Below are 16,524 nucleotides of genomic sequence, written 5' to 3'. Positions count from 1 at the left end.
AATGACCCACGGGACATTTTTGCTTTCAGACAAAATAAAAAGTAAAAAAGAAAAAAAAAATCCCCCAAAAGATGAAGTCGATGATAATGTGATGACATCTAAAGCCATTCAAAGCAGGCATTCACTTGGAGGTGGGCTTGTAAGATGTGGCTGCTTATTAAGACATTTTCTTTAAATTTTGTATGTCCTTCTTTATTCACGTTTTGGTTAGTTGCTAGCCAGAATTTGGATCGAATTTTCATGCTAACACTACAGAGCTGAACCATCAGAATTGAGACGTTTTAATTCGTGAACACCGTAAACTCTGGCGTCGATTAACTGTTTACTCGTTATACACGGGTAAATACAGTAAATTTGCACACTGATCTGTCACGACCGGTGGCCCGCCAAGCTTCTAAAGCACCACTGGAAACCCTGTATTTACTTAGAGGAGACAATGTCACCTCATTAAGCTCCCTCCAAAGGATCGTCAATGTCATCAGACGTCAAAATATTTGCTCTGATGGCGCACAGACGCGAGATGTGTGGTCTCCTCCGCCGAGTGACAACAACACTAAACAGTGCGTAAACTCTGACATGAAACTGTTCTGTGCTGCCTCAAAGCATCTCTACCAAAAATAAGCCGTTTTCTGCCACCGCCGGAGATGTTTAGATGTCGGCGCTGCATTCGCTAATAAAAGGCAGATTGCGGCGCGGTAATGTCCTGGCATCCGGAGCTACGGTCGGATCCCGGTTTCTGCCTGCGGGCCCTTTTTGGGGAGGTCTCCCGAGAGGCGGGCGACTACGCGGCCAAAAAGAAAGTGCACCCCCTTGGCTTTTGCAGACGGGGGCGGGATCGCCTTTGAAGACAAGAAAGGATCGTAAAACGGACGGCCTAGTAAACGCGGCGCTGTGCACCGCAGAACATGACGCAGAAATGACTGCGAGGGGAAAGCGCATTCCCAAATATCGTGTTTCCATGGAGAAGTGGATCCATTCATTAAAGCCGTATTGACGGCGCTGTAACTTTTGTGAAAGGGGAGTTGGTCCTATTGTTTGGCATGATCTCTTCTTCTCTGCACGTCCTGGTAGTGCTCAAGAAAAACAACCTGGTGTGCTTCTATAAAGCCACAGTGGAGAGCATCAGTGTGATATGTTTGGACCACGACTAAACAGTCAGGAACATAACATCATGGGATGCTCTCTTCACCAGTCTGGAGGGCATTGCCAGAAACATTATTCCGGACTCCTCTCATAGTCACAACCTCTTTGCCCCGTTGCCCTCGGGCAGATGCTGCAGGTCCCTTAAAACAAAGACTGACAGGGTTAGAGACTGTTTCTTCCCCAGAGCCATCACCACCTTAAACAAGCGCACCAAACTATAAAAATGTAAAATAAATCTATGCAATATCTTGACAATATATAGAAAATTCTGAGAAGTAGAAGGTTAACACTTAAAGTTCAAACTGAGGTCTCTTGTTTCTCCCATTTTGTGTTTTATACAAAAAGTTGAGAGATGAACATGGCGTTCTTTCTTGGTCCTTGGAGACAGATTTCTTAAGGCTGAAGAGGTTATCTGGAGGGGACTTTTTGCTTCATGTGTGACTAAATAGCATATGCACAATCAATGTATTAAAATAATCCCCCACAGCACCACGTATTTATTTTTCTTTTTGCACAGTGTTGCTGCTAATGCCATTGCACATCGTGTGCAACTTTGGCAAATCTAAAAGCACTACCTGCTTACGATTTACCCTTTTATCTTAACATTTGTTTTTCATTTTTTCCCTTAAAGTCTTTAATTATGTTTATCCTGGTGTGCCACATCCGAACCAGTTGTAAACAATGTTCCCTATGTTTTTATCAATGACAATAAAGGTAATTCAAATTCTAAATCAAATTTTAACGGGATCACAGCTAGCGAGCCACCATGAATGACCCAAAAATTGGGATATGTGATCTTTTGACTGCTAGCTAGCAATCGAATATTTCTCAAAGTTCTAGATGAGTGATCTTATAACAAAAAGTCATATTATCGTAAAATGACCGCATCAAAGCTAGCTAGCAATCATAAATAGCTCAAAAATCAAGATACTAGAACTTTTTATCACAAAAATATTTCGCTATAAAAATCACATAATTTAACCTGTGCTTAATGTGACTTGACTTGTCAAGTCATGTCGAGCATAATGATTCTTTATAATCAAATGTAAATGTTCTGCATTGTGAACCTCCCAAAGCACTTTACAATGTGCTTCACACGTTTCCCTTTTACACACTAACTGACCGATAGCAGCGTCAGCCATGCTGGGCAACTACCTGCTCATCGGGGGCATTAGGGGTTCGGTGTCTTGCCCAAGGACACTTGGACATTATTCTTTACAAACAACAATGGCGTACAGTGTTTCTCATAGAATTTAGTGAGACCGCAGCGGTTGGACAGTCTAGGGTGTGCCCGGGGGCAGGGACCACACATTGAAAAACAAAACTACACCACAAAATAACAATTAAAAATGTGAACTCTTCAGTGCTATAGAATACTTTTAAATACAACTTTTAATGATTCACAATTCAACTTCTAAGCAATGTTGACTGAAACAACACAAAACCTCAGAAATACACGTTTGAATGTGTGTATAACAAAAACAAAATCATTAGTCTTTACTGAATATTGGCATTGATGGACACAAAGTTTTGGGTGACTGATTCAGATTCTTCTGTCAGTGATAGATAATACACAATAATTTGGAGACATTCATATCATTAAAATGAGTCCAAATAAGGATCATTTTCCTTCTTTCGACTGTTTTTCTTAAATTTCCTTTTCGTGCTCCGTATTATAATCTCCCCTGAACCGTTCCTGTGCTCAATGATTGCTGAGGCGGTCCCCCCAATCCCTTCCTCCTCTGCTCAGTGAACAAAAACACTCATATCAACCAATCAACCAACCAAAAGTAAGTGAGGGGGGGAAACTATTTGAAAAAAAAAAATTAAAAAAAATACTTTCATATGTTTTTTTAATTACAAGTTTGAAACCATCGATTAAAGCCTGGTGACCAACCAGAGTTTTGATATGGAATGGGAAACACCGTTGTAGGAGCTAAAAGCAAGAACGTTGTCGGAGTTTTCCGACCCGCTGAAGCTCGGACAGTGATCGTTAAAGTTCGGAATCGCCCGCAATCCGTGGAATGGCAAAGGGCTTTTTCCTTACAGGCTACCGTGTTGATCAACATGTTACAAGGCACGACGTCATTTCCTAGTCACGTCTGTTCCTACATGCGTAGGGTGACAGCGGTGTTGCTTTTGCAAAAGAGGGAGTTGGTCTCATTGTTTGGCCCGCTCTGTTCTTCCACGCCTGTTTGCGGTTAACCGCTTGAGCGTTCTCGCATTTTCTCAGGCAGACTAACACAAGTGTGTGATTATGGGAAGGAACCCGCCGTGAACCTCCAATGTTTTACTCTCCCGCAAGCGCTGGGGGTAGCGAGGTGGTCTTTATGCAAGCATGCATATGAAACAAATAAAGGCAACCGACGCAATAACTGCTCAGTGGATTAGGATGTGGAGATCAAGGCCCAATGTCGGTTGGATACTTAAGAGAAATGAAACGTCAACAAAAGAAAGATCATCGGCTTTGCATGCTCTTAAGAAAAACATCTGAGGTGCATATTTGTTGACGATGAATCATCAGACTGAGATGTCTGAGTTTTTTTGATTTTTTGGTTTTACTGGCGGGGGTTTCCTGCCTTGTGCGGATTAACGTTCTCATTCCTTAGTGACATTACAAAGACCCACGAGGAAGGAAATCTGTGGTTGACATTTGCCCCGAGAATGACCAGAACTCAACAAGGGTCTTGTTTGACTGCAGAGTTCAAATGTGTGGTACTACTACCCTCTAGTGTCGGAAAAAAAATGGTACTACATGTGTGTTTATAAAACTTTGAAAATGACAACCCAAAATGTTCTTCCATCTTAATATTACTCAAACAATGCACTCAGATATTTTGTTGAAATTACATTTTGTTTACAATGAAAACTTTAAACGTATTCCTCTAAAACAGAGTTGTCATAGTCAAAAGGATATTTTAATTTGATTTGGTAATTTCCCTGTTAGAAATGATCAATTGCAAATGTAGGTTAATGGTTTCACAATGCTATGTACAATTTTCTTTAACTAATACTATATCTATATCAAAACAGTCAGTAAATGTTTTATTTTTTACAATTGTTTACCAGGTCCAATAACTCTGATTTGATTATGCCACACAAAAACATTGACTTTGGGTTTATATAGACATTATATATAAAGTATAACTGTATATCATACTGTATTATATGATCTTCACCCGTATTTTATGTTTTCTAAAAACTAAATATTCCTGTTTATTTATCTGAGAATCTTTTTTGTGTTAAAAGATTACTTTTTTTCCCCCCTTTGGGATTGGGTTGTTGATTTATTCTCTTATTGTACATTGAATGTTATTCCGGTGACTGAAAAGTGTCATACACATTTGAATATGATTTGAATATTGAATGCTCTACAACTGGCCGACATTTTGGTTTTCGACGACATAACTGTAAATGGTTAAAAATAATACTATTCACAAAGCTATTACAGATACCACACAGCAGCTAAAACAGTGTTAATATCTCAAAATAAAAACACACACTAAAGTGTCTATCGACCATAATTACGTTTTATTTCCACTTACCTTAATGACAAACTTGAACGGCGCCATTTCGATTAAAAAGAGTCCTTTTCTCCCTGAAAGGAAATAACTCGTCTATCTTTGTAATTAAACCTCTATACTGCTCTATGCAGATGTGTTCCCTTTTATAACTGTAATAAAAAAGAACGCCACTCTTTAAAAGCCAAGCTATAAAAAAAGAAATAAAAGAAAATAAAAATGTGACATAAGTTTACCGCTTACAGTTTGAATTTCGACCCTGTCGCCTGGCCACTGAAGATGACGTCACAAGCCAGAGAAAACATGCGACTTTTGGAAATGTGTTCTTGTTTGTATTAAAACAAAATGCCGAGCCCAAATAATGCTGCTATAAATAAAAAGCAAATTACGCTAAAATTTCTCTTCGCTAATATTTGATTTTTATGTGGTACTTGGCTATGGAAGATGATGTCACAGCGCCCCGAAATACCATTGACGCTAAAATAGAGAAAATGTACTCAATTTTTTAAAAAATGTCAACCATGTACTATATTTTTGTATCATATATTTACATGAATAAATAAATAAAATCACCCACAACGGTATAAAAAAGGGTAATGTTTTTGTTTATGCAAACGAAAGGACCAGAATAAGACCAGAAGAATCCAACGCTTTGGACAGTGCTATGGAAACGAGGTGTTCGTAGTGATGCCTGTATGTATTTGTCACAAGAAGTGATTATAATTTGTTTGAATATAAACATATTTTATGTATTTGACTTTTTTTAGTATATAAAATAAATCACGTATATGATTTTTTTTAAAAATATGTTCGCCTTCTGTATTTTTATTATGAACAGGCAAATGTGCAGCGTTCTAAACTTGTGATCAACAAGTCAGGGTAAGAAAATGTCTCGACTCGTCAAGAAATCCCCATCTCTTTGCACGGACCTTCCCCTCCAAAACGGCGACATATTACACAAAATTAATCTTTTAGGCCAGCTTCTCCGATCTTGTTTTGGTCCGTCTGGTCGATTAAAACAAATCCACAACAACATCGGCGGAAAAACAATAACGACTTCGACCTCATCGCTTCTTCTTGCAGCTCTCAACTCATCAGTGCCGCTTTTAAATCTCATTTTATCCTCTATTCGCAATCATGTTTCTCGATTTAGCGACTGTGGGTTATTTGCCGGAATTCTCTGCGTGAGTCTTATTGAAAAAGTGCAGCGAAGTGGTCTGAGGCCCAATGCGGCGATCAAGATCAACAAGAAGCTGCTGGACGTGTGCATGGATTATTTTCGAGGAGATGAATGTGCATGCAAAATCAAGATGGATTTTAGCAGCCAAAATTTATTGAAGTTGGCTGGTAGTGTTCTCTGCAGCAAAGCCGCGAGCATGCTGACAGACCATGAAGCGCTTCACATCAGTAAATTGACAGTGGAAGCCTTTATACGAACTGTTCCAACTAATAATGTTACAGTGACATTGGGAATGACACATATTGTGTCAATTGAAGGCTTTCCTGTTTCTGAATCTGCAGTGTTTCCAGGATTATTACTTGACAATACAGATGACCTGGAAACCTTAAGTAAACAACGCTCCAATACTTTGCGCGTGCTGCTTTTTACTTCATCTCTTGCTGGTGATCTTTCTGAAATAGAGGACGCACCGATCGAGGTCCAGCACGGCGTCAATGTGGACTCTCATATTCTGGATCACCTCCTGGAGATCGGCAAACAGGCAGTAGAAAATGAGGTGGATTTATTTGTTTGCCAGAAGGTCGTTCATCCTGTTCTGCAGCAGTTTCTGAGGAGTCACGGTGTTATTGTGGTGGAGAGAGTTGGGATTCATCTCATGCAGCCGATTGCTCAACTCACAGGTGTCTGCGACATGTTTTTTTTTTAGTTAACATCCTACAAATATTGATGTCCTATCTGGCCGGTGGCACAGTTTGTCCAAGTAAAATGATTGCGATTCAATTTATCTGCTATATCCTATGGTGTTCCTCAAGGTTCTGTCCTGTGTTCCATTCTTTTCATTTCATCATTCCACCTGGCAATATTTTCTAATTGCCATCAAACAGCCATATTGATTTGATTTTAACACTGGTTTGTTTCACTATTCCTAGTTGTTCGAGTAGTGCAGGGGTCGGCCAAGCACTGCAGGTGTTTTGATCTGGCATGCTAACGAAAAATCCTCAAAATATAATGCTAACATTTATGTAAAAAAAAACTGAACTTTTTTCTCCTTATCTCGCTATTGTGCTCTTTCCCAATTTACTTCTTTCTCTCTTTGCTTCTCTTTTCCTCCCTCTGCCTTTCTCTACAACCTACTTGTCTGGCCCCCATGAGCTTTTTTTTAAATGAAATGAAATGATCTGCATTTCTCTAGCGCTTTTCAAGTCAATGACTTCCCAAAGCGCTTTACAATGTGCTTCACATTTCCCAATAGCGGCCTTGCAGCCATGTAAGGCGCTAACCTGCTTATTGGGGGTATTAGGGGTTCAACTCTTTGAACTCTTTCTTGTCCTCAGTGTCCTTTTGTGTGTTCCTGTAAAAACTTTGTTTCTTTGTGCTTATGGCCAACATTCAAATAACTGTCTACACTTTTTAATCTTAATATATTCAACAAATTTCATGTGATGAAGCAGTTCTGAACTAGCATTATTGCAATTCTCAAAGCAAATGCTTAAATTATGTGCTTAACAAGGATATAAAATATATATACACACATTGCTATTGCTTTTATTTAAAGGGGCTGTACGGAATTGTGAACTTTGTTACTCTCTGCCTCCATCTTCTCGTTTAAATTCATGATTGCAGCCTTAGCTCATTCATGATTCACATGCAAGTGTGTGTGCATCTCTTAGACGCGCACGAATAAACTCATAATGCAATAAATTTTTAATCTTTCTTGGGAATTGGATTGGCACTTGGATTGCATTTGTAGGTATACACCGGGGCCATATCCCCTGAATGTGTCAGCAGGGAGGAAAAGGGGTAGCAATGTTGTAAGCATTTTCATGCCACACAAAAAAAAAAACTCACACCTCAAACGACGCACCCCACCTTTAAGGTTTAATACATACATTTATTTGTAAATTTTGAGGTTCCAAAACTACTTAGACGAAATGCAAACAATATAAAAAGAATAGGCTCATGTTCTTTTTTCCTCATGTATTGCCGAGGTACTGGATTTAAGACTATCGGCATAGAAATAATTAAAATAGATCGTTTTTCCCCCCCTCCTGGCCCCTTAGCCCAATTTGGCCAGAGACTCGAAAGGTTGAGTGTTCGCCTCGATGTGTTGTTTTTCTGCTACCGTCTGGGGAAAGTCTGTAGTCTCTCAGAGCCGGAACCAGCAGGCTAAAGGACAGCTTCTTCAGTCAGGCTCTTAGGATTCTCCCAGCCCTGCCCCTTTTGAGCAAAACAACACAGGATATGAGATCAAATCAATTCAAGCATCGTGTTGGTCCATTTTGAACTCCAACTGTTTTTCTCTTATTCCACGTTGACCTCCACAGGGGCCGAGCCTGTGGCCACATTACACGTTGCTATTCCACTCAAATCCTACGGGAAGCTCGGCGGTCTCACCTCCAAACGCTTTGGAACCAAATCGATGCTGCATTTACATCCTGCTGGGGAGTCCAACATTTGCACCGCCGTCCTCTACCACAGGAACGAGACCATGTTAAATGAATTGAAGGTAAGCGGGGTTCCCCATAGAATTTTGTGGGACCCTGGTGGTAAAAATACTACTTTTTTTGTTTGTGACAGGTTGCTTACCAAAAGGCAGAACACGTTTTACGACTCACCCTGAAGGAACAGTTTGCTTTACTCGGAGGCGGCTGTACTGAGACTCACTTGGCTGCTTACGTCAGACACAGAGTAAGCGCAAACTTGATCTTATTTCAACAGAACAGTCTTTATTGCCATTCTACAATAGCATTGCACAAATGGGGGCTTATCCTTTCAGTGCAAGTAAAGCGATACGATTAGAAATGTACAAAAGGATAGAACAAAAAATGTAAAAACAATATATCAACGATCTCTAGATGTGGCTGTTGTACAGTACATTGTGCTCACAGACACTGTTGATGGAAGTTTAGGGTGGTATTGGCACTTGGGAAGAAACTGTTCCATTGCCACCTGTAGCACATTCCCAAAGGTGGCAGATCCAAGAGTCGGGCACATGTTCCTGATTTTTCGGCTAGGTTCCGAGTGGAGTAGATGTCGGTCAGGGAGTGAAGTGGGCAGGCGATGATGCACTGTGCTATTTTCAGTGTCAGAATGGTCTTTATACTCATTATTGTTATTATTTCTATTTTCTCACACATATATATATATATATATATATATATATATATATATAGAAAGGATGATGTTGGTTAAAATTCAGACTAAAGAAAAATATGTTGAATTCATTATAAACGTTAAAAAAAAACCAATACGATCTGTTAAAAGTATCTTGTTAAAATGGATGTACAAATGTATTGTGATATTCTAAAATGTATTCTATGTAAATTGAAAAGAAAGCTTTTTGATATGCTTTGGGCAGTCTACAGAGCCAGGACCATATCTCTGTATTATTTGTAATTACAACATCCTTTGATGTCTGGTAATCCTGAAAGGGGGATGCCACGTGTGCGGTCCTTCTCAAAGTTTCTTCATTTTCCTCATGTTGAGGTTTTTTGAGTTTTTCCTTGCCCTCATGTTGGTTCCAGATCAGGGGATGGTGTAATAATAGTCTGAAAAAATAGTCTGTGTAATAACCTGTGAAGCCCTTTGAGACTCTTTGTGATTAAGGGCGTCACAAAGAAAAAGGACTTGACTGCGATTAACTAATTGACCTTTTTATTTATTTCCACCGGTCATCATAGAAGAGATCTTAACAATTCCACTGAATGCCCAACTAAGAAATTCCATTTTGGCAGCAGTGACTTGATAGAGAGGTAGCGAACATTGTTTAGCAGCAATGTCCTTCAAGCTGGACAAAGTGCAGCCTATTGTTAACTCGGCTGTGTTGATGATCCTCTGTAAGGTTCTTTCAGTTTCTGCCATTTATATCTTATCAAAACAACGTTTCAATCCTAGTGTGACACCATTTCAAGTGAATGCCAGACAAGGGAGTACCTTCGCGGAGCGGAGGCTTTCTGCGGCGCTTTGGAGTCGACGGCTTCGGCGCTGCGGCACGACGGGGAGGTTTCGCTGGTCGATCTTACCAGCGCTCACCACTGGACTCTTCGCAAAGACGAAGACGCAAATAGCTTGAGAAGATGCGGCTGCGGGCTGATGGACGCGGGCCCGATGAAGGAATGGCGCCACCTGGATACGAAAGGTCCGACGTTCTCGCCGGCGAACTCGATCGAAGACATCGCCGATCGCGCCCGAGTCCTTGACTCGTTCGCCGCCAAAGTCAACGCCTTCCGGGTCGCCGTGGAGACGGCAAACGCGGTCCTCGATATACGATACGTGATACAAGACACAAATTGAAAGCAGCGCATCATGGTTTTTATTGATTTATTCAACTGTTACAGAGCTTTAGAAACAACCTCGGATTCCAGAAGAATTGCATGTTATTTGCTTGAAGGGATTCCTCTGCGATCTTCATTTCACGTAAGTCTTCTCAGAGTAAAAATGGAATAAGGGCCTTTCGGGATTTGGGGTAGTCCTGGAATTTCTCTTTGTAAAACCTACACAGATAATAAAACAAACAAATATAGAGTGACCAAAACGTACCCACTTTCATTTCCTGCTACCACTTTAGTCATATTTACCGGCAGCGTTGGGAATAGAGGCGTTATAAGTAACGGGGTCCCTAACTCATTATTTTTTCTGCCGTTATAGTGCACTACTTTGAATAAAGCCATTTTTCGCTCTCCTTTGAGTCGTTTGTCACGTCTTTTCGAATCATAACACCATTCGAACATAGCGACCGTCATGTAGTCAGATAGCAAATACCAATGCTGTATTTACTAAAGTACCGAAAGAAACGGCAAATGGGGGCCGAGTTTCGACAGCACCCGACTCGTGTCGTTGCAAACGAAACGTTTCTACGAGCCAGCTCTTGGAAGTGAACGAAGGGAGCCGGCTACCGACAATCAACAGCCGGTTCCCTCAGAGACCCATTTTCTCCTTTGTGATTGGTCAATATGCATTTTAAATTTGTTGAACATAAAAAAAAACTGTTAAACTTTTTTGGTAATTTAGTTTTTTTAGGGGGAAATTAATGAATATTTTGTATTTCCTGTGTTTTAGTTTTGTGTTTGTAAAAAATGTCAACTTGATTCTTTTCTCTTCTTTTATCTCGCTTTTTTCTATTAGTGAATTTTTTTCTTCTTTTTTTTTTCATCCCCTTTTTAAGTCATTCTGTGCATACAGTGGGGATTAAAGCAACCAAAACAACCTGAAGAGCTGTTTGGGACCCGAAAGAGACGGCTCTTTTTAGTGAGCCGATCTGGGGAAAAACAAAAATAAAAGGTTTCTCTAAAAAGAGTCAGAATTCCCGTTTTTTCAGGTAATCTCCGCAGTGTTACGTATTTGCTCAGAAAATCTCAAATTATTTGACATACGACAACCTCTTCTAAAAATAACAGAAATAGTGACTTTCCCTGGTCATTGGTTACTTTTGCGATAGGGTAATTCAGTTAGTATTTTTTGGAAGAAGTAGTGGGTAACTTTAATGACTTTTTGAAACTTGTTTACCTGTGATGGTAAAAAGCTCTGGGTCCAATAATGCAGACAGTAAACACAACAAAAGAAAGGGGCGCGATCCCCCTGGTGGCCACGGCGTAGCCCACCCACTCCACAATCTCTCCAAAGTAGTTTGGGGCAGTTATATATTGGAAAAGGCCTCCTGTGGAGGAACACAATCACACTGTTCAAATATATCAGTTAAAACCCATCTATTGCATGGCCAAATCCAAGCACTTTCAAGGCTGAAACAGGTTTTAAATACACTCAGCCGAGCACAAAAAAAAAGATCATTTTTCTAGAAAATCACAATGACCCAGGTCTGCGGGCACCTCAACTGTCCTTGGGGGCCTCCGCGTCAGAGACCCCTGATCTCCATAAAAAGGTTCTTACCTTCAGGCACCTTGTAATTCACTTCCCCGTGTTTCCTCAAGTTGAGGAGAGTATAATCGCTGTGTATATTAATGGCCATTCCGGTGTAGAACAGTAACAAACCTAAAAGGAAGGAATATGCCTTGGATGAGGGCAGACTTTTCAATACACGGATTCAATGTCGATCCTCACCTATTTTGAAGAACGAGTCGGTTTCCCATCGGTCCAGTTCAGCGCAATGCAAGAGGTAATATCCTTGCAAGAATCCGTTTGTGGAGGTAAAGAAAACGGCTCCTAGCATCACCTTCAGCGGGTAAGGACGGCCCTTCATCACGAAGGAATAGATAAACGTCCTAGAGTCAAAATGAAATACAAGCGAAAAAGAAACAATTCAACGACTTAGAAAAAAGGCACGGCGGCGGAGCGGTGAGCACGTCCGCGGCGCAGTTCTGAGGTCATGGGATCGAACCCAGCGACCAACCTTCCTGTGTGGAGTTTGCATGTTCTCCCCGTGCCTGCGCGGGCTTCCTCCGGTACACAAAAATGTACTCCCACTCCAGAAGTCTTTCAATGTTTCTAATTTTAAACGTATGTCATGAAACACCGATCAAGGTTAAACGTTTGTGCCGATATGAATGGCGGCATTGCTAGCAAACGCAAAGCTAACATGAGCAAGGACCCACTTAATTGAGGGGCGAATAGACTCACTCCAGAGGTGCTTACATATTGATCATCATGAATCACAAATTAGAATATCATTTTGTAATTTATTGAAATTCTAACACTTCTTGACCGAGTCTGTTTGCCCTTTAGACAAGTGGGTCCAAGCTCGTGTTAGCTTTGCGTTTGCTAGCAACGGCGCTTCAATATTGGTACAATCATCCAACCTGAATTTGTCCTTCAATATATATTCAACAGTATTTTGATAAATCGGAAACACTCTTGAATCGCTAATAAATGCGTAGCTCAGGTTAGAACAGGGGTTGTCAATCTCTTTTAGCTGGGGGGCACATGCTAGGGGGAAAAAAAAGCTCACAGGGCCAGACAAGTAGATTGTAGAGGAAGGCAGAGGGAGGAAAAGAGAAGCAAAGAGAGAACAAGGGAGACATGGAAAGAGAGAAAGAAGTAAATTGGGAAAGAGAGCGAGAAAGAGCACAATAGCGAGATAAATAATAATAATAATAATAATTTCCTTGTATTGTCATTCTGTGTAACAATGTACACAGAACGAAATGTCGATTGCACCTGACCCGTTGTAGCGAGCCGATGCAGCCGCAGCCAACAGAGGGCGCCGCCGACCACTTTTTAAGTCTTAGGAATGACTCGGCCGGGGCGCGAACCCGAACCTCCCAGTCTCAAAGCGGCCTTACCATCTAGGCTACTGAGCTGGTAAAGGAGAAAAACAAGGAGAAAGAATGGAAAAAGAGCAAATGCGAAAAGAGTGAGTGTGAGAAATAGTGTGTGAGAAAGAAAGATAAAAGTGAAAGAGGATAGAAATGGGAGAAGGCAAAGAAATATAGAGAGGGTGAGAAATAAAAGAAAGAGAAAGATTTAGAAAACAAGAGAGATCAAAAGGATAAGGGAGAAAGAACAAAGAAATACTGAGAGAAAAAAGAAGAGAGGGAGAAAAAAGACAGAAGAAAAAACGAGAAAAAGAAATGCAGCACCAGATGCTTTGTTAGTGACGCCCGGCTTTGGCGACATCAGGTGGCCATATTCCAAACTGCAGCTCGTTTTTCTCGCGCTACTTTCAGCAATGTCTTGCAGGCCCGATCCGGACCACGGGCTGCATTTTTGACACCTGTGGGTTCGATCATTTCAATTTCAAGACTTGCTCAGGAAACATATCCTCAATTTGAATGCTGGTACAAAGTAACAGGATTCCGTTGGCATTAGTTTCATTTCAGCACGTTTCTAATGTTTCCTGCTTAAATTCCAATCTTCCTTATTCACCGATGTCCAAGCATTCCTTGTTTGTTAGCAATCAATCGGGAGTTATAGAGTGTCGGGAGCATCGGTCCTCAATTACCTGTGAAAATAGTGCAGTCCGAAGGTTGCCATCAGGAGCGTCTTTCCCACGCCGTCGAGTTGATGACGCGAAGCCAACGTGACGAGTAACGGCATCAGAACGCCCGGCAACTCCTGGACGAACCAAGCCAAGCGAGCCGGCACCATTGCGCTCCGGGGAACCCGATCCATGTGGCGTCCGTAGCAGCTTTGGGTTCTCTTGTGGCGGTAGAGATGCCACAGGCCCGCCAGGACGATACCCAAGCTCAGATAGTCGACGAGGTCCCTGTTGCAATGCATCCCGTCGGAGTTCTGCTTGTGAAGTCTTCAGGAGTTTGAAGAGGACTGCCTCTCATTAGTTCCAGAATGAATATTCCTTTGTTCTTTGAGAACATAGGCCTGAGGAGAAACGACAGTCTGAGACAACATCAAGGTACGTCACCTTATGTAATGATGATTCATTCAAAACAGTGGTGGCCCGGTACAAGGCAAACGATAGAGTCAGGACTTGTTTCTTTATTCATATTTCCACAGCTGTTTGGTATTTCCTTATGTGGAGAAGCTCCAGATAAGAATGGGATGGAGTCCAAAACCCCTCAGGACAACCAGACACGGTCCAATTGGGAGTTTGTCTTTGTGGCGCAAAGTACACAATGTACAGCGAGACCTCAAAGTCCTCTTTCGGGGAACAGTTCTTTCGCTTTGAGGATCTCGATAGAATGGCAGTTGCGGCAAGAGTTATGACCTGGTTGGGATCGTTGCACAATTGAGAACAGAGCATTTTCATGACCGTCTTAATGACTCTGTAAACTTACAGAGAGTCATCAACACGGACCAAAAAAGAAAGCCGCAATCTTTCATTTGAAAAGTATGTTTAGCTTTTACTGTTGTTTAGTTTATTTTTGATAATACTCAAGAACTTGATTTTTAGTTTACGTTAGTGATACCTCCAATATCAAAACAATGCTTTCCATGACTAAAGGCATTTTGATTGCAGAATGATATTTCATTGCAAGAAAACTGAAAGAGCATGAACTTTGTAGCGCCCGGTGTTTCCGATGATGTGATCACGCACCTTCGGTCACATGGTGGGCCCCCGCACACTCTTAATCAACGGATAGAGGGTTAGGAACACGTGGAAGTTGGGGCTCCTCAATGTGTGGACAAAGATCTGATCACAGGCATCCCTGCCATCTAGTGGTGATCATACTGAAATATTTCCCGAGGATTGACACTTAATGATCAGCAGCGCAGAAGCATTTTGAGTAGATATTTCAAGAAATAAATTAAGAAAAAAAAACGTGTGGGCACTCATGGACAATATGAAAAGATAAGTTTAAGTTATGGCACTGAATAAGTTAAGGACCTTTATCAGCTGCTGCCCTGTGGCAGACACTACAGGTCCTTTAATAGTTACTTCTCCGGGGCCGCCACCACCACCCTAGACACACAAAATGCTAATATCTGGCCTAAGTATAGAAGAATTTGCCCTCAGAGCTTACGATTTATTTTCATTGCACTAGTTTCTGACAACGTATGCCAATCTTCAAGCACTATTGCATACTTATTTAGCTTAACATTACTTTTCATGTTATTTTTCTCTTTTAAGTCTCTAATGACATGTTTCTACTGGGGTGCCATGTCTAATCTCATCGTGAACCATTTACACTATGTTGTAATCAAGGACACATCAGGAAATCTCAATTTAATCTCCATGATGGACAAGATACATCATGAACCTGACCAAAAAGCTCACTCTCATACAGCCATATTTCACCAGCCATTCTTCAAATTAGGCAGTTAAATAAAGCGAAACACAGTTAACTGCATGAGTTCCGAAAAAAACTCAGTTTGTAAAATTAGTGGAGTCAAAACTTTGCTTTTTCTACAGTTACAGTATTGTGAAATGGTAAAATATTGTGGGTGCAGGACGTTTTGGGTTTTAAATGAAAAATGTCAAGAAAATATGCACAAACATTACGTCAATTTGGCAAGCCGTTTTACATTTGTGTACATATTAAACTGCAACATTGTCAGAATGCAGAACCAGAGCTACCAAATACGAAGAAACTTCTGTCGTTTACACCAGTTCAGAGCAAATTACAGAACACTCGTTTCTATGAAAACTGCAAAACTGTACAAAAAAAACAATATAAAACAGTAAGCAACGCTCATTTTTTAATGAAAATGTTGTTACAACTTATAATCAAACAAAATTTGAGATGTGTTTATGATCGCTACTTTGTCGCATTTCTAAGTGATCCGATTAAGAACCTGGGTTGGGTAGGGTAACTTTAACTGGATTATTTTCAATGACTTTTGGATGACTCCAATACCAAATATGCTCATAAAAGACAAAAGAAACTAAATAGGAATAAAATGACTATATTTTGTGCAGGCTTCGGGCATAACGGAATACATGGAACGGCAAAAATGATGTCGGCAAGCTGTTTGGATTTATTTTCATTTTGTTTCTGTCGCATTTTATGTTCGTTTTGCCGGAGATCAAAGAGATCAAAGCCAGGAGAAAAAGTTTACCACGTGTTGTGAGTCATCATTTTATTCATATTTAGTTTCTTTTGTCTTTTATCAGCATATTTGGTATCAGAGTCATCGAAAAGTAATTGAAAAACAATCAAATTAAAGTAACCCTACCCAACCCGGTTAAGAACCACTTCCACCCTAAATAGGACACTATTAAATGCAACTAAGAACACATTGTTCAAATGTGAAAATGAATTTGAAATATAATTTTTTTTTAAATGTGTGACAGCTCAGCAGAACACAATGAACTATGCAAATCAGTAA

At 40.6% G+C, this 16,524-nt stretch overlaps 3 protein-coding genes across 3 annotated transcripts in view; 1 reads left to right on the top strand and 2 right to left on the bottom strand.

The window, feature by feature from the left end:
• slx4ip (SLX4 interacting protein) overlaps window positions 1-4,959 on the bottom strand; it is a 51,851-nt gene extending 46,892 nt beyond the window's left edge. The window contains exon 1 of the mRNA XM_088351366.1: window positions 4,689-4,959. Within this exon, the coding sequence (XP_088207492.1) occupies window positions 4,689-4,715 (27 nt within the window). The 5' untranslated portion in view covers window positions 4,716-4,959. The remainder of the gene's footprint in view (window positions 1-4,688) is intronic.
• A 579-nt stretch (window positions 4,960-5,538) lies between these two features.
• mkks (MKKS centrosomal shuttling protein) lies at window positions 5,539-10,523 on the top strand. Its single transcript, XM_088350866.1, has 4 exons — window positions 5,539-6,524; window positions 8,169-8,350; window positions 8,422-8,532; window positions 9,739-10,523. The coding sequence occupies exons 1-4, from the start codon at window positions 5,552-5,554 to the stop codon at window positions 10,135-10,137; spliced, it is 1,665 nt and encodes a 554-aa protein (XP_088206992.1). The 5' UTR covers window positions 5,539-5,551; the 3' UTR covers window positions 10,138-10,523.
• srd5a2b (steroid-5-alpha-reductase, alpha polypeptide 2b) lies at window positions 10,148-15,962 on the bottom strand. Its single transcript, XM_088350868.1, has 6 exons — window positions 14,792-15,962; window positions 13,739-14,115; window positions 11,902-12,062; window positions 11,731-11,832; window positions 11,350-11,500; window positions 10,148-10,337 (listed from the first exon to the last, which is right to left on the bottom strand). Exons 2-6 carry the CDS (start codon window positions 14,014-14,016, stop codon window positions 10,271-10,273), a joined length of 759 nt encoding a protein of 252 aa, XP_088206994.1. The 5' UTR covers window positions 14,017-14,115; window positions 14,792-15,962; the 3' UTR covers window positions 10,148-10,270.
• Between the last annotated feature and the right edge of the window lie 562 nt (window positions 15,963-16,524).

This window comes from Urocampus carinirostris, chromosome 13 (assembly GCF_059441175.1).
Source record: "Urocampus carinirostris isolate Australia breed hairy pipefish chromosome 13, RoL_Ucar_1.0, whole genome shotgun sequence".
Taxonomy (NCBI): domain Eukaryota; kingdom Metazoa; phylum Chordata; class Actinopteri; order Syngnathiformes; family Syngnathidae; genus Urocampus; species Urocampus carinirostris.
The sequence above is the reverse complement of the archived record's forward strand: the minus strand, read 5'-3'. Positions and strand labels throughout refer to the sequence as shown.